Source organism: Populus trichocarpa, chromosome 11 (assembly GCF_000002775.5).
Source record: "Populus trichocarpa isolate Nisqually-1 chromosome 11, P.trichocarpa_v4.1, whole genome shotgun sequence".
NCBI lineage: Eukaryota > Viridiplantae > Streptophyta > Magnoliopsida > Malpighiales > Salicaceae > Populus > Populus trichocarpa.
Genome location: NC_037295.2, coordinates 12,781,558 through 12,799,731, shown reverse-complemented (window position 1 = coordinate 12,799,731; position 18,174 = coordinate 12,781,558). Strand labels below are relative to the sequence as shown.

General features: G+C 36.6%; 2 protein-coding genes and 1 non-coding gene across 4 annotated transcripts in view; 1 reads left to right on the top strand and 2 right to left on the bottom strand.

Annotated features, from left to right (window-relative positions):
* Positions 1 to 1,626, bottom strand: part of LOC18103316 (cytochrome P450 72A397) — a 138,832-nt gene extending 137,206 nt beyond the window's left edge. The window contains exon 1 of the mRNA XM_052445284.1: positions 1,298 to 1,626. Coding sequence (XP_052301244.1) covers positions 1,298 to 1,574 — 277 coding nt within the window. The 5' untranslated portion in view covers positions 1,575 to 1,626. The remainder of the gene's footprint in view (positions 1 to 1,297) is intronic.
* The window catches only part of LOC18103298 (cytochrome P450 72A15), a 52,022-nt gene that overhangs the window by 29,388 nt on the left and 4,460 nt on the right, over positions 1 to 18,174 (bottom strand). The gene's annotated exons all lie outside the window — the stretch shown is intronic.
* Positions 214 to 17,704, top strand: LOC18103299 (uncharacterized). The gene is made up of 7 exons (XR_008056790.1): positions 214 to 728; positions 3,580 to 3,608; positions 3,740 to 3,974; positions 4,073 to 4,391; positions 5,470 to 5,604; positions 6,135 to 6,247; positions 17,517 to 17,704. It is a non-coding gene; the product is annotated as an uncharacterized LOC18103299 (transcript).

Sequence of the window (18,174 nt, the reverse complement as noted above, 5' to 3'; positions counted from 1 at the left end):
ATTTTTGATCCAAGTTAAATAAATACTTTTCCTATCTAAAAATTTATAAGGAATACAAAAAACCTGTAGTCAACAACTTTAAGTTTTGTTGACTCCAAAAGTAAAAGTCTTTTTACCATGAAAAAAAAAATTACACCAAATAATTTTTTAATAATCAATGAGCTAATAGAAAAAAAATCAAAACACCGCATCAGACTTTTTTTTTTTCCACTCAAAAGCAAATATGTAATTTTATTATAGTAATCTACTATGATTACAGTAAAACAACCCACGGTACTATAATGTTGTGATTAATATTATATACTAGAGGCTTTGTTTTTGGTTTGGTTTATTGGGAGATCCAACCTACTTTATACCCTGGGATAACTCTGGGATAACTCTTACCCGTCACATATAAACATTTTAGAGTTTACGTAATATCATTGGAGCACCGTGCTGTGGCTGAAGAGTTATGACTGTGCGAGGAGCATGAATATACGACGGAGAGAGCTCAAAAGAGTAGCGCTGTAAAACCATTGCCAAAGCCATTTTTGCTTCAATCAAAGCAAAGTTTTGTCCAACGCATATTCGAGGACCCCATCCAAATGGAAGGAATGAGACCTGACTCTTTGTTGCCTTTGAAACACCTTCAGCAAACCTCTCTGGTTTGAACTCAGAGGCATCATCACCCCAAAGTTCATGATCTTGGTGAAGGAGGATTGTTGGCAACGAGATCTGCACTCCGGCAGGTAATAGCAAATTTCCAAGCTTTATTTCTTCATGAACTTCTCGATTAAGCGTAATTACTGGCGGGTATAACCTAAGAACTTCATACAAAATCATGGTAACCTGTAACATGCATCAAAAGAGAGAATGATACTACATGGTAAGAATCCATTAGAAAGGTGACATGCGATCCACTTGATGGAGGAAGGGCATGACACGAAGTTCAATACTGACTTTATTTCTTTTATTTCTTTTAAAAAATAATTTAAAGTAAAAAATAAAAAAATTTATTTATTTTTAAAATATTTTTAAAACACAAAAATAACTATACTCTACATACAAGTTCTTTTATTTATATTTATACAACCTCTAGCCAACTAATAACAAGTTCAATACTGACTTGGAAACCAATGTTTTCAACTATTAGTAATTAGTACTGTTCTGTCCAGTAGGAAACCAACACTACCAAGAGATCAAATACGCATACCATGAAAACAAAAGGAATTTCTTAATAAATCGGAGAAATATTTAAGTAGCAAGAAAAATCATCTTTTCTACGAGAGAGATAATAAAGGGTTGCGTGTTGAAATACCATAATCCTTGACCAGTTGATGGAGGAAGGGCATGACACGAGGTAGAAGAGCGTCTGATAAACCAATGGGTTTGGTCCTTGCTTCCTTCAACATATCTGAACTTTCTTTCCAGTCTCCAAACAAAAGCCTGTAAGGCTTGCCTGCAAAACCTTGTTGTCTCAAGCACCTCTCGACCTTCTTCGGCCGAAACCAAACCCAGTTCAAAAGTCTCCATGCCCATCTTAGCACTGCAACATAAACAATGGAGACTACAATTGAAGTGACTGTTATTGTCATTTTTACACGAAGAAATAAATCCAGAAATGGATCAGAGAGCGAGAGATAAGGCGAAGACTTTGGGCAGGTGATGTGCGCAGAGACCAATTAAATATTATTGCCTTCAAAACATATCGGCTATGTTTGTTTCTCGGAATTCACTTTCCGGAAAACTACTTTCCAAACTTTCCTGTGTTTGTTTACCATTAGAAAAGTTGATTAACGGAAAATATTTTTCAGTCAAAGAAAAATTTAGCTTGGTTTTCAGGAAAGTGTTTTCCTGTAAAATTTGGGAGGAAAACACTTTCCGGAAGTTGTGAAAAATTTAGAAATGTCATATTATTTTCTAATTATATCAAATTTGGTCCTCAAACTTTTGATTGCTATATATATTTTGTTTTGAATATTTATTTTTCAATTTTATCTCTTAAAATTTAATTTTTATATTAACTTTGGTCCTCATTATTATAATTGTTATTTGTTTTTCTTTTTTATTTTTTTATTGAAATTTTTTATGTATCAAATTTGGTCCTCATTCTTTTGATTGTTACTTATTTTATTTGAAATAATTTATGAAATGTTAATTATTATTATTTTAATTTCTTCATCTTTCATGTTTTTTTTATTTTTTAAATTTGATCTCTATTATTTTGATCATTATTTATTTTATTTGAGATAATTTATGAAATTATATTTTTTTTCAATTTCATTCTCATTCAACTTTTTAATTTGTAAGATTTGTTCCTCATTATTTTAATAAACTTGAGAAAAATAAAACATTAATAAGTTATTTTCCAGCTCATTTTTCATGACATAACCAAACACTGGAAAGTGTTTTCCAACTTATTTTTCATTACACTACCAAACATCAGAAAATAATTCACTTTCCTGGAATTCACTTTCCCGGAATTTACTTTTTAAAAAAAACTACTTTCCAACAAATAAATGGGGTCATGTTTCCAAGCAAGTTTCAATGATTCTAGAAGTGGGTGGGTGATATTTTTTTATTGTTTGTGTGGTAGAAAGTCAATTCTGAATGGACATCTCCATATCATTAATTCATGAGAATAAACAAATTAGAATCTCAGCATAAACTAATATTCCTTTTCCTTATCATTAATTCATGCAACATAAACTAATATTCCTTTTGTTTTGATTCTTTACGGTTGTAGTCATTAAATTAATTAATTCATGAGAATAAACAAATTGTTGGTTGGAGTAGATAAAATAAATAAATAAATAGTCATTAGAATCTCAGCATGAAGATCCATTTATAAGTTAGATGATATTTTCATTTTTTTCCTGATGATCACATGGTTTGACATTGAAAGCATGATTATGCTTTGTTCTAAGAAGTTAAATAAGTTATTGTAGATTAAAATTGTTTTTTTTTTCCTTTTTAAGGCATAGTTTTTAAATCCGGCCCAGTCCAAGGCCCGGGTTCCAGGTTTTGACCAGGTCACCGAGTCGCCTGAGTCAATCTCTATTTATAAAAAAATTCAAAATGACGTCGTTTTAGTAAAAAAAAAATCAACGGATTGCAACTGAGTTTTTGACCGGGTTTTGCCGGGTCAACCCGCCGGGTCGGCCAGGTCATATCAGGTCATGACTTTTTTTATTTTTTCTTCAACCCAACCCTGGATCAGCTGAGTCCCGGGTTGACTTGCAAGGTCGGGCTGGATTTCAAAATTTTAAGGACATCCACAAGAATTGAGGGGGTAGAGAAAAGAGGAAAGAAAACAAAAAAATATAAATAAGGAAAAGGATTGTTAGAGCCACATTATGGCTACGCCATCATTAATGCCATGGAAAAGAGCTACCACCGAGGCAATTCTAGCCATGGACATCCATCATTGTAGCTTAAAGAAAGTTGCACATGCTATTTAAACACGACAAATTTTATTTCCTCAAGTACAGTATATTTTAGTTGGTTTCTTCTCAAATCTGTGTTGGGTTTATCATGATTACTACAATAAATGGCAAATGGTCTTATTTTGGGATTTCTTCTCTGTTCATATTTTTGCAGGTGGAAGTTCTGTCATGGCTAATGAACAGGTAGCAACTATCAACTTCTCTTTTCACACAAACATACGATGGAAAGTAAACGAATCCAACTTAAATTGGGTAAATTTTTGGTTGTACATTGTCCTAATTCCATGAAATTTGCTTTGACAATAATATTGCAGAGAACTTGGTGTGTGGCCAAGCCATCGTCGGATCAAGCAACTTTACTAGCGAATATCAATTACGCATGCTCTCACGTGGATTGCCAGATTCTACAAAAGGGTTACCCTTGCTTTTCTCCGGATAGTCTCATAAGCCATGCATCAATAGCCATGAATCTGTACTACCAACGTAAGGGAAGGAACCACTGGAATTGTGATTTCAGGGACTCTGGCCTCATTGTCAAGACTGATCCAAGTAAGGACTACTACATGTATGATGCAATGCGTTATCCTTCTGGCAACAATGAAGACATTTTCATGTCATGCTTACGACAATTTTGTGTCAATTTGCAGGCTATAGCAACTGCATCTATGCCTAAGCCTTGGTCCAGGAAGTAATTCCTGGCAACTTGTCTGCTGGAAATATATTGCTGCAAGGAAGCAGAAGAGTTGGTCTGACATACATTCTTGCCTAATTTTGTCAGGCCTCATTTAATTGCTGATCTCCTGATAAAGGATCCAAAATTGAATTGCAAGCTCCCAGCAAACTTACACCTCAAAAGCGCAAAACATAAACTATGATAGAAGTGCGCGAGAGTGTGGGAATTCGGATGTAAAGTAGCAACCAGCAAGTGTTGTTTGATTCAGGATCAGAACTCAGAAGAACCACCAGGTTAGGTCCTCCTATACATCTATTTCGTAATCCGAATCTAACTACTTTGTGAAGACAAGTTAGAGGCCTTGATGTGCCTTGAAAACATTCAGCTTAAGATTAAGAAAAGGCTAAAACTGCTTAGTATTTTATTGTAGATTGAAACAGTGAGTTTTATTTTTTATTTTTATGTTCTTCAAGATTTTTTTGTATAATTTTTGGTAATTGATTTTTTTTTAATTTTATTCTTAAATATTATGTTTATTGATATTTGAAAAAAATATATTTGTTTCAATTAACTTAGGATTTTTTTTTTTGGTCTCTATTATTTCACAATTTGGTAGAATAAAGTTTGATTTTAGTGTTTAAAAATAATTTAATCTTTAGGGACCAACTCTAAAGACAAAGTCACAAAAGCAAGTTTTTTTTTTACTATTCAAGAAGAGCGGGTTTTAAAAATTTGGTGTTTGAATTTGTTTTATTCTTATGTTTTGGTCCCTTTAGTTTTAATATTTTTAATTTTGATCTAAAAATTTATTTTATTTATATTTTAATCTTTAAATTTAAAGAATAAAAAAATTCATTTTCTAAAGAAACTGAACGGTTGTTTAGTAATCAAAATGATAGTTTCGGTTTTCATGAGTTATTTTGAAGGATTTTTTTAATATATTTTAATGTATTTTTAAATAAAAAATATTTTAAAAAATAATCTCTACTCTAAATTTTTAACACTCCAATTATTTTGTTTTTCAAATTACTTTTATTTAAAAATATATTAAAATAATATTTTTTTTATTTTTTAAAATTCATATAAAACATCAAACTAATTTAAAAACAATAAAACAAAAAATTAATTTAAATCAATTTAAAAAAAAAAAACACTTTCAACCTGCCGAATACTCTATTTGTTTCTCAAGGCTGTTAGTTATATGGCAAATTGAGCAATATTTTCTATCTGGGTATTTTAAGTGGATAGCAAAAGATTGTTTCTTTTTAGCTTTCTTGGAGTGTTGCTATTGAGAATGATGTAAATGACTTGCTATAATCTTGATTTTGGAAGGGCTAAACTTCATTTGGTGGCTTGTGGTTGTTCCTCCAGTGATTCAATAGATAGGTACTCGGTGAGGAATTATGCAAAGTCAGTTTCTAAGAGTTGTAACAGAGATTATGGTTTCAGGAGATATTGCTAGGTGTCGAGTTTCTTCAACAAAGACCCTTGAGACTTTACTTGCTGGTACATTTTTTTTTTATGGGTGAAACACTTTTTTTTTCTCTTTCTTTTTATTAATTTGGATTTTATGTTTTGCTAACTGTTTTTGATATTCATGTTTTTTCCTTGTATTGATAGTAGTTGTATTTGCCTTTCGTATTTATGTTTAAAATTGCTTTTTAGGACATCTTAGAATTAGTTTCATGTCTTATTGATACTGAATGTATTTGTATTCGACGGAACAATCTGAATTTGTTGGATTACAGTTTAGTGTCTGTATCCAACAGGAATAACAATCAGTGACTTGTCTTACTGATACTGATCGAATCTGCTTTAGAGTAGCACAAGTCGTTGCCATTCATTAACCATTTCTTTGTTGACCACAGTTTAGTGCTTTCCTAATTCATTATGATTCTGGTGATTCCATTTACTTAACATAACATTTAAATGTTTGGTCTCCATCAATAAAGCACCTGCCATTGATTTAATATGTTGTAATGCTTGAAATGTTGGTATTTTTGTTCATTTTTGGCTTGATATTGGGGTTGCTGAAGGTCCCACAGTACTTCTGAATTTGAAGAAAGAGTCAAGAGAACCAGTTTCATTAACAAATTTGTTTGAAGTGGTTGCTGCTGATCTTCAGACTCTTAAGCAAAATCTCCTGTCGGTGAGTGCCCTTTTTAGATATTTGTTGTTGAGTAGTTAATACATGTTAGATATTGTGTAGTTAGACATATGTTAGGACATAGTTATTGCATGCTATTGAGTTCTTCCATGCCAATAATGATAGATGCTGAATTTTCATATTGTGCTTTATGTAAGTTGATGGTGTTTTATGATTTGTTGATTCTTGGAATACGAATGTGGTTTTGCTTCAAAATGCCATCTTAAATTGTTGTGTTAGTATGTGACTGTGGTAGTCAAGAATTGGCTCTTCTTCCTCAGTCTCTTCCTCAAGAATTTTGTTCCTGGCTCAAGTGCATGCTCATTCATCTTCATTCCATAGAAAGATGCATTATGATTTATCTGAATGTTAGTGTCATAACAGAGAGGGACGCAACAGAGCACGAACCAAAACAAAAAAAAAACACAGAAACAAGAAAGAAAGGAGGAAGGAAAGGAGATCGAAGACAACAGGGATCAGTGTTTCTAGCCCTGCCTTGGTCTCAAAACGCAAGCAAATAAAAGAAAACAGAGAATCAGTTCGGTCATTCGCCTAAAGTTTCTGCTCCAAGTCATTAGCAGCCGAAGAAATAAGGCCAGAAAAACGCAAGGAAAGGTGGAAAAGGTGCCCTGCCAAGCGTGGTTCAATCACACAGAAGGAACTTAACCATCGCCTCCCAGACCAGGTAAGCGAACCTTTCCTTCTTGCAGTTTGTTCATGTAATTGGCATTGGCTTTGTGCAAGTGAATTTTAATTCACTTGCACAGTGTAGCAACACGCATGCATTAGCGCACGCGTGTTGGTCAGCCCAGCCCTAAAAAATAAAATAAATAAATAAATAAATAAAATAGAAAGCGTAGAAATAGAAATTTTGCATGTCTTAGAAAAAATGTATTTTAACAATTTATTCACTAATATCAGGATTAAGAATAAAAAAATATACTGATTTTTTTTAGCTGGAATTTTTACCATCACCAGAGTTAGAATTATTCGTAGTGGAATTTTTACCATTGCCAGAGTTGGAATTATTCGTGGTGGAATATTTACCAACGCCAGAGTTGGAAGTATTCGAGATCGAATATTCACTGGCGCCAGAGTCAGGAATATTATAAACAAATTATCATAGCATAAGCTAATAAATGTTTAGCAATTTAAGACAAAACCAACAATGCAGTCTGCCTCAGGCAAAACGTTTAAGGGGTGATAATATCTTTCCTTTTACGTAACCAATCTCGTACCATAGAATCTCTGTTGACCAGTTAGGGTTCCTAGTGACCATAATACTATGTGGCGACTCCTTAAACATGATATTTTCCCCTAAAAGAACAGGACGCCAGAAATCCATTCTTTTCAAAGATATATTTAAGGCCGCCGCGATGTCTGGTGCGACAGAATGGCGACTCCATAGGGACTTTTTAGGATTAAGCTTTGCCTTTTGTCTTATTATTGCTATCTTGTTTGTTGTGTTTATTTGTTTATTTTTCATGCATTTACTGCTTTAGCATGCATCCTTGTTTATATTGCCATGCATCACTTTGAGAGCACACACTTTACAATCTAGGATAAGTGGGAAAGTAGCGGTACCCCCAACGGCTTTAGCCTGGGTAAGACTCGTGAAACCATCCAACTCTCGCTTGATTGTTTACTTGGAAGTGGTTGATATTCCAAACTGATATTACTCAGGGCCTCTATCTTCACACTACTTGTAAGCCTCATATCGACCTTTCAAGGACGATCGCTGAGCATGCGAGAGACCCTTTGAAACTAGATAATGACTAACCCCTTGATGCACTCAACAATTAGGGTCTTCCTATTAGGTTGTCATCCCGTGAAGGGCGAGTCCGTATTTCATACGAATTTTTAATTGAATCAACATTTTCGCATAAATTGCATGATTTACATTATAGGTTGAAATATAGGTTCCCCATTGAAACCTACCTAGAACACTCATTCAAAAAAAAAAAACAAATGGAAAATGAAGAAAGAGCCCAGTTGGAAGTCCAACACCAAAAAGAGGTGGACAATCTTAGAGAAGAATCCGGAAAAGCAACACATATAGCTCAGCCTGAACCTATGCCCGTAAATCCCGTCAATCCACAGAATAGGGGGGCAAATGGGTTGTCATTTGATTTTCAACAAGCCATGCATTTCTAACCAGCATACCCCATGAGAATGTCATTTACCATTGATTCCATAGAGAAGGAATCTCGAAAGAGCAAGATGGTAAAAGAAGATGGTCTGAACAAATTAGTTGCCTTAGAGCAAGGTTAAGGGCATTTGAGGGAATTCACCTATATGATCCTATAAAGGTTGCTAAGATTTGTTTGGTGCCCAACGTTGTCATTCTTAAAAAGTTTAGAGTGCCAGAATTTGTCAAATATACGGGAATTCAATGCCCTATAACTCATCTCAAAGCATACTGCAACAAAATGGCTGAGGTGGTTGATGATGAGAAACTGCTGATTCATTTCTTTCAAGACAGCTTGAGTGACACTACCCTCATTTGCTATATACGGTTGGACAATACCAAAGTTAAAAAATGGAAGGATTTAATTGATGCCTTCATGAGGCATGTCGCACGTGTGCGGTGTCGCGGTGATCGTCCACCATCATGAATGTGTGTGTATCTGGAAAATATGGGGAGACAAGGAATTCTTGTCTTTTATCAGTGAAAAAATGGAATGAGAGTCGTCACCTAGTATTTTGGTCACTAGGAACCGTAACTGGTCTCGGAGATCAGGTACGGAGACTGGTTGCGCAAATGGAAGGTATTAGCACCCCAAATACGCCCTACCTAAGGTAAGCTGCATTGTTTTATTGTCTGATATATGCTACGGTTGTATCATATTTCTAATTGTTGGTCTGTCTACGGTTTAAGAAAAGTCCTCCTTGATAAGGAGATCCTTATCTTATCGAGTAAAACCTAACCGTCCTAACATCAATAAAAGAACTACCTTTTTCAATATCAGGAATACGTTTTACGTATAAATTTGTAATCCCTGATATTAAAAGAAAAAAAATAATTTTTTTGGAATTTTTGAAATATTGACCAAGTTCTCGTAACTTTAATAAACTGGTTATTAAAACCAAAAATGCATGCTGAAACAATTTTTTTTTGAAGTTTTTCTTCGTTGTATGAAAATACAATATGAGTTTTTTAGCTTTGAGAGACTTGGCCGTATGCATGAAAACAAAAACATGTTTTTTTTATGTTTTGATGAAAACCGGGTATTTTAATACCGGATTTGTATTTTTACGATATAAAAATGCAAACCAATATTAAGCAAAACGTAGCGGAAAAATACACGGAGAAATCACAAATTTTTGAAATTTTTTTTTTTGGACCGGGCCAGACCCGGCCCACTCATTTTAGGCTGGGCCAGACTTGTCCGGCCCAGTGAATAGTGGAGCACCCTCCACTGTTCACATGCTACGTGAATAGTGGAGACGGTGCAGCGAAGAAGAAGAAGAAAAAGAAGAAGGAAAAGGGGTGGACCTGCGGTGGCTTTGAGGCTGTGCTGCTGGCGGTTGCTGATCGGAGAACGGCTTGGACGGTGGTCGGCCTTTCTTCTTCTTTTCTGCATTTTTTTTCTTCTACTCTGTTCTCCTCTGTTTCTGTTTTTTTCGGTGTTTATTCTTCCGTTTCTCACGTTGCGGGGGCTGTTATCAATGACGGGGAGGACGGTGGCAGCTGTTATTGGCGGCGCTGCTTCCAACGGTGAAGAGAGAGAGGCCGGAGAGAGAGGTTACTATTCTTCTATTCTCCTCTGTTATCTGTTTTTTTCGTCCCCTGTATTCTGTTCTCCTATTGCTCTTGCTTCTGCTGCTCCTTCTTCGGTCTCTGACGATGGTGGAGCTGCTGTCGTTGGCGGTGCTGCTGGTGACAAAGCAGAATGACGGTGGCGCAGCTTCCAACGGTGGAGGGAGAGAAACCAGAGAGAGATGAGTTATTGTTCTTCTCCCCTGTTCTTTTGTTTTTCTGTTCTTTCTTTATATTCTCTCGTCAGTTCAAGTCTTCCCCTCTCTGTTCGTCTACCCTGTTTTCAAAACAATCTCAGTTCCTCTCTCAAACAATCCCCTGCTTCCTTCTCTCTATTCGGTTATCTTCTTCAAGTTCGTTTCCTAAATTTTTTGCCCCCTCTAGTTTCCTTTTTTTTCTTTTCCTCCCCTTTTTTTTTTTGTCTTCTCCCTTCTCTGTATTTATAGCCAAGCGGAGAGATAGTCCCCCCTGCCTTGTTCCATCAAGACGCGGGAGGGAAACGAGGCTACCTTACCCCTGCAGGGTAAGGTGGCCGGTTGTCTGCAAGGCATGGGTTGTATTAATGGTGGTAGGGTAAGGAGGATAGCTTGTGTCCGGGTTTTGTGGGCAAGTGGGAGGGGAAAGAGAAGGAGAATAGCGGGGAAAAAAGATTTAAAATCTTCTTCTTCCCTACCTCTGCATGCGCAGGGAAGAAGGAGAACAGTGCCGTTAAAACGGCACTATTTCAGGTTTTTTTCTGAAAAAAAGAAAATGTAATTTGGAAGAACCCAAAAATGGGTTATGACAAGGCAATATAAGTTCAATATAGACGTGGGACCTGATCGGTTAAGCTTGCAAGCTATGGAGAAGGACAACGAGGAGTCCATAAGGGAATACGCCTAAAGATGGCGTGAGGCTACCGCACATGTTAATCCTCCTTTGTTGGAAAAGGAGATAATCAACTTGTTTGTCAACACTTTCAAGGCCCCGTACTTTGAATACTTGGTTGGAAGCTTCGCGCAACATTTCACTGACCTGGTCGTTATAACTGAAAGGATTGAACAAGCCATTAGGATAGGTAAGATTGCTGACCCGATTGAGAAAAACGGTTTTGGCTGGAAAAGGGAGGAACACTGAAGTTGGTTGCCAAGGCACCTACCCTTCCTATAGTTAATTTCTTCATACCGACTCCTAGAAATCAACTACCTTCAAGAAACAGTTACGGTGATATTAGGTCAAGAATGGTCTGCATATGATTTCAACGAACTGTTGAAAAAATGCCATTGTCGAGAAAAATGAGTGATTGAAAAATTCCAAAAATTCCAATCAATGATCATTAAATGTTTAGCCCCTTTATGTGTTACCATGCCAGTATTCATAGCCCAAGATGTTGCTATAAGTTCTTTGTTGTTGAACTTCTTTTCCAAAGCTTCAATGAAATAATGAGTTTGTCATTCAATCGTGTTTACGACTAAGTATTATTCATTTTCCTGAGAGAGATTTCTTATAAGAACTCACAAATACACATTTGAAGCCTCACGTGATCTTATAGACGCCATTCATCTCTTTCCCTATTGGAGTTTTGAAAAATTGAACTTGCATTTTGATTTCAAAAATAATTTGATGTTTATTTAAAACAATAATTTTGACATTCTACTTGTAGAATGACGCATGAATCAAGCAACTCCATCATTGAGGTGACTAAATTATAAACCAAAGAATATTGGATAAAAAAGAAAAAATAAAAAAGAAATGAATAAACACCCTTACCCCATGACTCTTGAATCATGTGTTTTTAAATGTATGAATAATGATATGTAGTGAACTCGTTGCTCATGACTCATAAAATGCATCTTTGCAAAGACCAAACCATCACACTGGATGAGGTCAAAGTTTATTGATCATAGCTACTTGCGCTTGAAATGAGGAAAGGTCATCTTTGTTATTCCTTTCACGTTCTGAAATAAGTACATCCCTTACGATCCCTTTTTTAGCCTAAATAATTTTTCTTTCATGAAAAAAATCCCGACAAGGATCACACCCCACACTAGGGGGCAAGAGAAAATTTCAATAAGAAAAGAGAAAAAGCTGTGAGAAAGCCAAAAAAGGTATAAGAGCTCAAGAAACTCAAATGCTAGGGGGCATGCCCAAATCACTAAAAAAAGTGACATCCAAGATAAAATGAGTATGCCCTAGCAAAGCAATAAAAAAGAAAAAAAAGGGCAAATCAAAGAAGAGCGGTAAAAGAAAAGATGAACGACATCAAGAGTCGAATTGCTGATAGTGATCCTCAGTCTTTGAAACCCTGAAACACTCTTTGAGCCTTATGAATCCTTTTCTTTCGTAGCCAAGAACCACAACATACATTACGTGCATGTAGAAGTCCTTTCTAATCAAGCAAGCAAGCAACTAGAACAATAAACAATGCTCTCAAAATGCAAAGAGTACTTTTTCATAAGATTCATGACATCAAGAACAAACTACTCATTATTATTCATGCTGATAAAAATAAGTGTTCAAAAAGAGATAAGTTTTTCTCAAGCAAAACCTCGAGCTTTTTCTCGAGCCCTTCACTTTGAAAACCTATAAAAACAAAAGGTCACCTCATGATGTATTTTCACCGGAGACCTCATTGCCAAACACAAGAGCAAATAATCTCTTCCAAGAAAAAAAATAACCAAGGAGTTGCAAGATTTCAAAAGTAAATTGTTTTAGACTCACATCGAAATAATTTTTGTTTTCAAAATGCAAGATCAAGATTTCAAGATTCATTTTAGACCCATATTCCTTCACCAAACTAAAAGGAGAAAAATGAGAGAATGGCCTCTTAAAACCATTATTTGTCTAAGTCACTGACATAGCACACTTGGGGGCAATGATCAGTACAAGGGGGCAACATTGTGTTTAGAAAGAGAATCGATCCCTTCTAGGAAAAAAAGAGGAGCATCCCCTACAACAAGACAAGGGGGCATTTTGGTTTACGAAAAACAGTTTGATCCTTTCAGCAATTGACACCGAATGTTTGTAGTAGTGACACTAGGGTAATGAATGATCCTCTCAAATTATATGGCGAGACAGAAAATCTCTAGCAAGATAGTGGGTCATGATGGGCATCATGAAGGCTGAGTTGTGTAAACAAATTTGGAAAAAGATTTACATGGGCCAACTCGAGTGGACTAGAAGTCAAATGATGAAGATGACCCAAATAAAAGATAACAAGTCCTCATCAATCAAAGTAACAAGAAGATCAAGAAAAAATGGGGGGCCTATATTTCAAAACAGGTAAAGATGCATGCATATCATCTAAACTTTGAAACAATGGGCAATAAGTTTTGCAAATTTCTATCAGGATCCATCAAATGGAAGGCCACCTTGAAATGGCCAAGATTGAAATTGTTGGGCAGGCCGCCCATGAGAATTAGGCCACCTGAAAAAATCTCTATATTTTTCCACCACTTTTCATTTTCCATTCTCGAGGTAGTGTGTTTCCTAACCTTACCTCCCTTTCGAGAGCGCCTTTAAGCCCTCGCTTCCTTTTCGAGTGCGCCTTCGAGCCCTCGACCATCTAAGGTAATATGTTTCCTAACCCTACCTCATTTCAAGTGCCCCTTCGAGCCTTCATCTCCTTTCAAATGAGCCTTCAAGCCTTCACCTCTTTTTTAGTGCGTCTTTGAGCCCTTGACCATCCAAGGTAGTGCGTTTCCTAACCCTACCTCCCTTTCGAGAGCGACTTCAAGCCCTCACTTCCTTTTCGACTGCGCCTTCGAGCCCTCGACCATCCAAGGTAGTGTGTTTCCTAACTCTACCTCTCTTTTGAGTGCGCCTTCGAGCCCTCACCTCTTTTGAGTGTGCCTTCGAGCCCTCACCTCTTTTGAGTGTGCCTTTGAGCCCTCACCTCTTTCGAGTGCGCCTTCGAGCCCTCACTTTTTTTAATTACGTTTCGAGTCCTCACTTTCTTTCGAGTGCGCCTTTGAACCATCGTCTTCTTTTTCAAGTGTGCCTTTGAGCCCTTGACCATCAAAGGTAGTGCGTTTCCTAACCCTATCTCTCTTTTTAGTGCGCCTTCGAGCCCTCACCTCTTTCGAGTGCGCCTTCGAGCCCTCATTTTTTTAAGTAAGTTTCAAGTCCTCACTTTCTTTCGAGTGCGCCTTTGACCTATCGTCTTCCTTTTCAAGTGCGCCTTTGAGCCCTTGACCATCCAAGGTAGTGTGTTTCCTAACCCTACCTCTCTTTTGAGTGCGCCTTCGAGCCCTCACTTTTTTTAAGTACGTTTCGAGTCCTCACTTTCTTTCAAGTGCGCCTTTGAGCCCTTGACCATCCAAGGTAGTGCGTTTCCTAACCCCACCTCTCTTTTGAGTGCGCCTTCGAGCCCTCACTTTTTTAAGTATGCTTCAAGCCCTCACTTCCTTTTCAAATGCGCCTTTGGGCCCTTGACCATCCAAGATAGTGCGTTTCCTAACCCTACCTCTCTTTTGAGTGCGCCTTCGAGCCCTCACCTCTTTCGAGTGCGCTTTCGAGCCCTCACTTTTTTAAGTACGTTTCGAGTCCTCATTTTTTTTCGAGTGCGCCTTTGAGTCATCGTCTTCCTTTCAAGTGTTATTTTGAGCTCTCATCTCGGGGATAAGACACCAATAAGACCCTTTCTTTATTTTTGTTAAAAAAAAATCTTTCGCTTTTTATTCTTCATCGGGTAGGTCGCTTGGAACATTTAGACCACCCGCGAAACCCTTCGCGTTCTTTTATCATTGGGCAGGTTGCCCAAAAAAAAATGATCCATTTCAAAAAAAAAAAAAAGGTAGTCTTCCAAATGACTTGTTTCTTGATTTCTACATCTCTCTGTAAAAGTCATATGTCAATCTACTGTTTTCGAAGTTTTCAAGACTCTAGAAAAGAAAAAATTCTTTATGTATCTACTTTTCTTTATAAATTTACTACACAAAGCTAAAAGAAAATGATATTTTCCAATAGCTTTGCATTGTAAATATTATAAAGAGAGGGCAACTGTTATAATCCAATTTTTGATCTTTTTTATTTTAATTATTATTATTTTATTTCCTGAAAAAATGATAACAAAAAAGAAAAAAAATGAAAAAAACAAATAAAAATAAATAAATGAAGAATAAATTAAATTTGGGTTAAGGGTAACATGATTGGAAGTTTTGGTATTCAATTAAACTTTGGATTAGTTTTGTTAATCAAATCAAGAGCTTAATTGGAGAATTAATAAGTTTTGAGACTTAATTGACCTTGAAATTAATTTAATTAATGAAATTAAGAACTTAATTGAAGAAATACCAAAGTTTGGGGTTTAATTGGGGTCCAAATTGCAAAAATTAAAATCCAAGGACTAGCTTGAAAATGACGCGGAAATGCAAGGATCCAATTACATTTTAACCAGAGGCTTGATTGCAAAATTACAAGAATTCCAAGGACCAAACTGAAAGCAGCTTTTGAAATTGGAAAACGGAGTCGTTTTGGGCGGGCGACTGTTCGCTTGTTTTCTTCCTCTGCAATGGCTCCGCCATCAAAGGCAGGGACGTTTCTCCTTTGAATGGAGTGCCCCACGCCATTACTGTCGGCTGTTACAGCGCCGATCGATCTCCCAGCCCTATAAAAACCCAGGTAAAGGCAACCTCGTGAGGGGACAGAGGGGGGGAAGAAGAAAACAGAGGGGGAACCGCGGGAATAGAGAGAGAGATCGAGAGTAAAAAAAGAACAAAGAAAAAAACGAGGAATAAAAAAGAAAAGGAAGAGGAACTGGCAGAGAGAACAAGGAGGAGGGAGAACAAAAAAACAGAGAGGGACGAAATAAAGCACGAACCAAAACAAAAAAAAAAAACACAGAAACAAGAAAGAAAGGAGGAAGGAAAGGAGATCGAAGACAACAGGGATCAGTGTTTCTAGCCCTGCCTTGGTCTTAAAATGCAAGCAAATAAAAGAAAACAGAGAATCAGTTCGGTCATTAGCCTAAAGTTTCTGCTCCGAGTCATTAGCAGCAGAAGAAATAAGGCCAGAAAAATGCAAGGAAAGGTGGAAAAGGTGCCCTGCCAAGCGTGGTTCAATCACACAGAAGGAACTTCACCATCGCCTCCCAGACCAGGTAAGCGAACCTTTCCTTCTTGCCCAAAAAATTAATTTTTTTTATTAAAATTTAATATGATTTGGATTGTTTTGATGTGGTACTCGGGGGTTGGGTATGTTTTTCTCTGTTCTCACTATGGTTCTTCCTCCTTGGAATGGGAATTTGACACATCTATGATAGGAGGACGGGACGGCACCGTGATCGTGTATCCACATGCGTCCTTAAAGTGGTGGAATGTGGTCTTGCACTGAACTAAAAGGAAAATCATTGTGTCACTCTCTCGATTGCATCCCTTTAGTTTAAGGCAAATAGTCCCTAGTGATTCTTGTGCTGGTGTCAAAAATAATTTTTTAAAAATAAAAAAACATCATTGGCATGCATTTCGGCACAAAAAGTTATTTGAAAAGCAACCGTTATCACACTGTCAAGCACCTTGCCATTGGCTCTGTGCAAGTGAATTTTAATTCACTTGCACATTGTAGCAACACGCGTGCGTTAGCGCACGCGTGTTGCTCAGCCCAGCCTGGTCACTGGCTTGGGCCAGTGACCGGGTCGGGCTGGCTGAGTCCAGCCCAACCCCCAAAAAATAAAAAAATTAAAAATTAAAAAAATAGAAAGTGTAGAAATAGAAATTTTGCACGTCTTAGAAAAAATGTATTTTAACAATTTATTCACTGATATCAGGATTAGGAATAAAAAAATATCCTGATTTTTTTTAGCTGGAATTTTTACCAACGTCAAAGTTGGAAGTATTCGAGATCAAATATTCACTAGTGCCAGATTCAGGAATATTATAAACAAATCATCATAACATATGCTAATAAATGTTTAGCAATTTAAGACAAAACCAGCAATGCAGTCTGTCTCAGGCAGAACGTTTAAGAGGTGATAATTTCTTCATTTTACGTAACCAATCTCGTACCATAGAATCTCTGTTGACCAGTTAGGGTTCCTAGTGATCATAATACTAGGTAGCGACTCCTTAAACAAGATATTTTTCCCTAAAATAACAAGATGCCAGAAATTCATTCTTTTCAAAGATATATTTAAGGCCGCCGTGATACGACAGTTAAGATGATGCTTAATCGGTGAATAGTCAATGTTTGCTTGCAGTAGAATATGTCCTAGTAGATCAATGAAGAATGAACTTTTACCAATATATTAACTAGTGGTTAGCTGATAAACCACTACAAATGTTCTGAGTTGATATAAGTTGGCATAGCGGTAATGCGTAAAAATTTAAATTCAGCACTGAATCTGTACTTAAGTACAAGTAAACAAGGTTATTTTGGCACAAGATGAGTTCACAAAAGAGGGCCACTGCATAAGAACTTCTACCTGCTTCCATGTTCTACTTGTGTGTTTTCTATTATCTATTACCCTCTATATTGATGAGTCATGTACCTTTTTGCACTGGATCAGAATAGTTTTTTCTTGTTCTTTATATCCAGCCTTTTATATTTCTGATGAAGATGCTCTGGTAGATTGTTGCTGCAGAAAATACGGTTTTGATGTCTGGAGCTGAGCAGAAATTTGGTGCTGGTGGGAAGAGAATGTGACCAGCTCTGGTCTTTCTAGTGTCAAGAGCCACGGCAGAAGTAGTCGGGTTGAAGTAAGTTTTATCCAGTATTTTAAGGGCTTCGTAAGGGGTAGTGCATAAAAATTTAAATTCAGCACTGAATCTGTAATTAAGTACAAGTAAACAAGGTTATTTTGGCACAAGATGAGTTCACAAAAGAGAGCCACTGCATAAGAACTTTTACCTGCTTCCATATTCAGTTACTACCCTTTTTCTTTACTCCATAATGTACTTCTTAATTCAATTTTCTTTCACAGTTAATTCATCAATTGGCAAAGGCCTCTAATAATAATAATAATAATAATAATAATAATGATAATAATAGCAAGTGCATCATAAACCATACCTTGAAGGAACTATAAGTCACACCCTTCCGATTAGTTTAACTGAGCCAGTCCTGCAGACAAGAGAAATACTAAGCAACAAGCCTCTATGGGTGGCAGGATTATTTTCTGCATTTCAGACAAGCCCTGCAGAAGAGAAGCTGCTGGAGACTCATTCTAGATTTCTTCTAAGCCATTGAGCTGTGA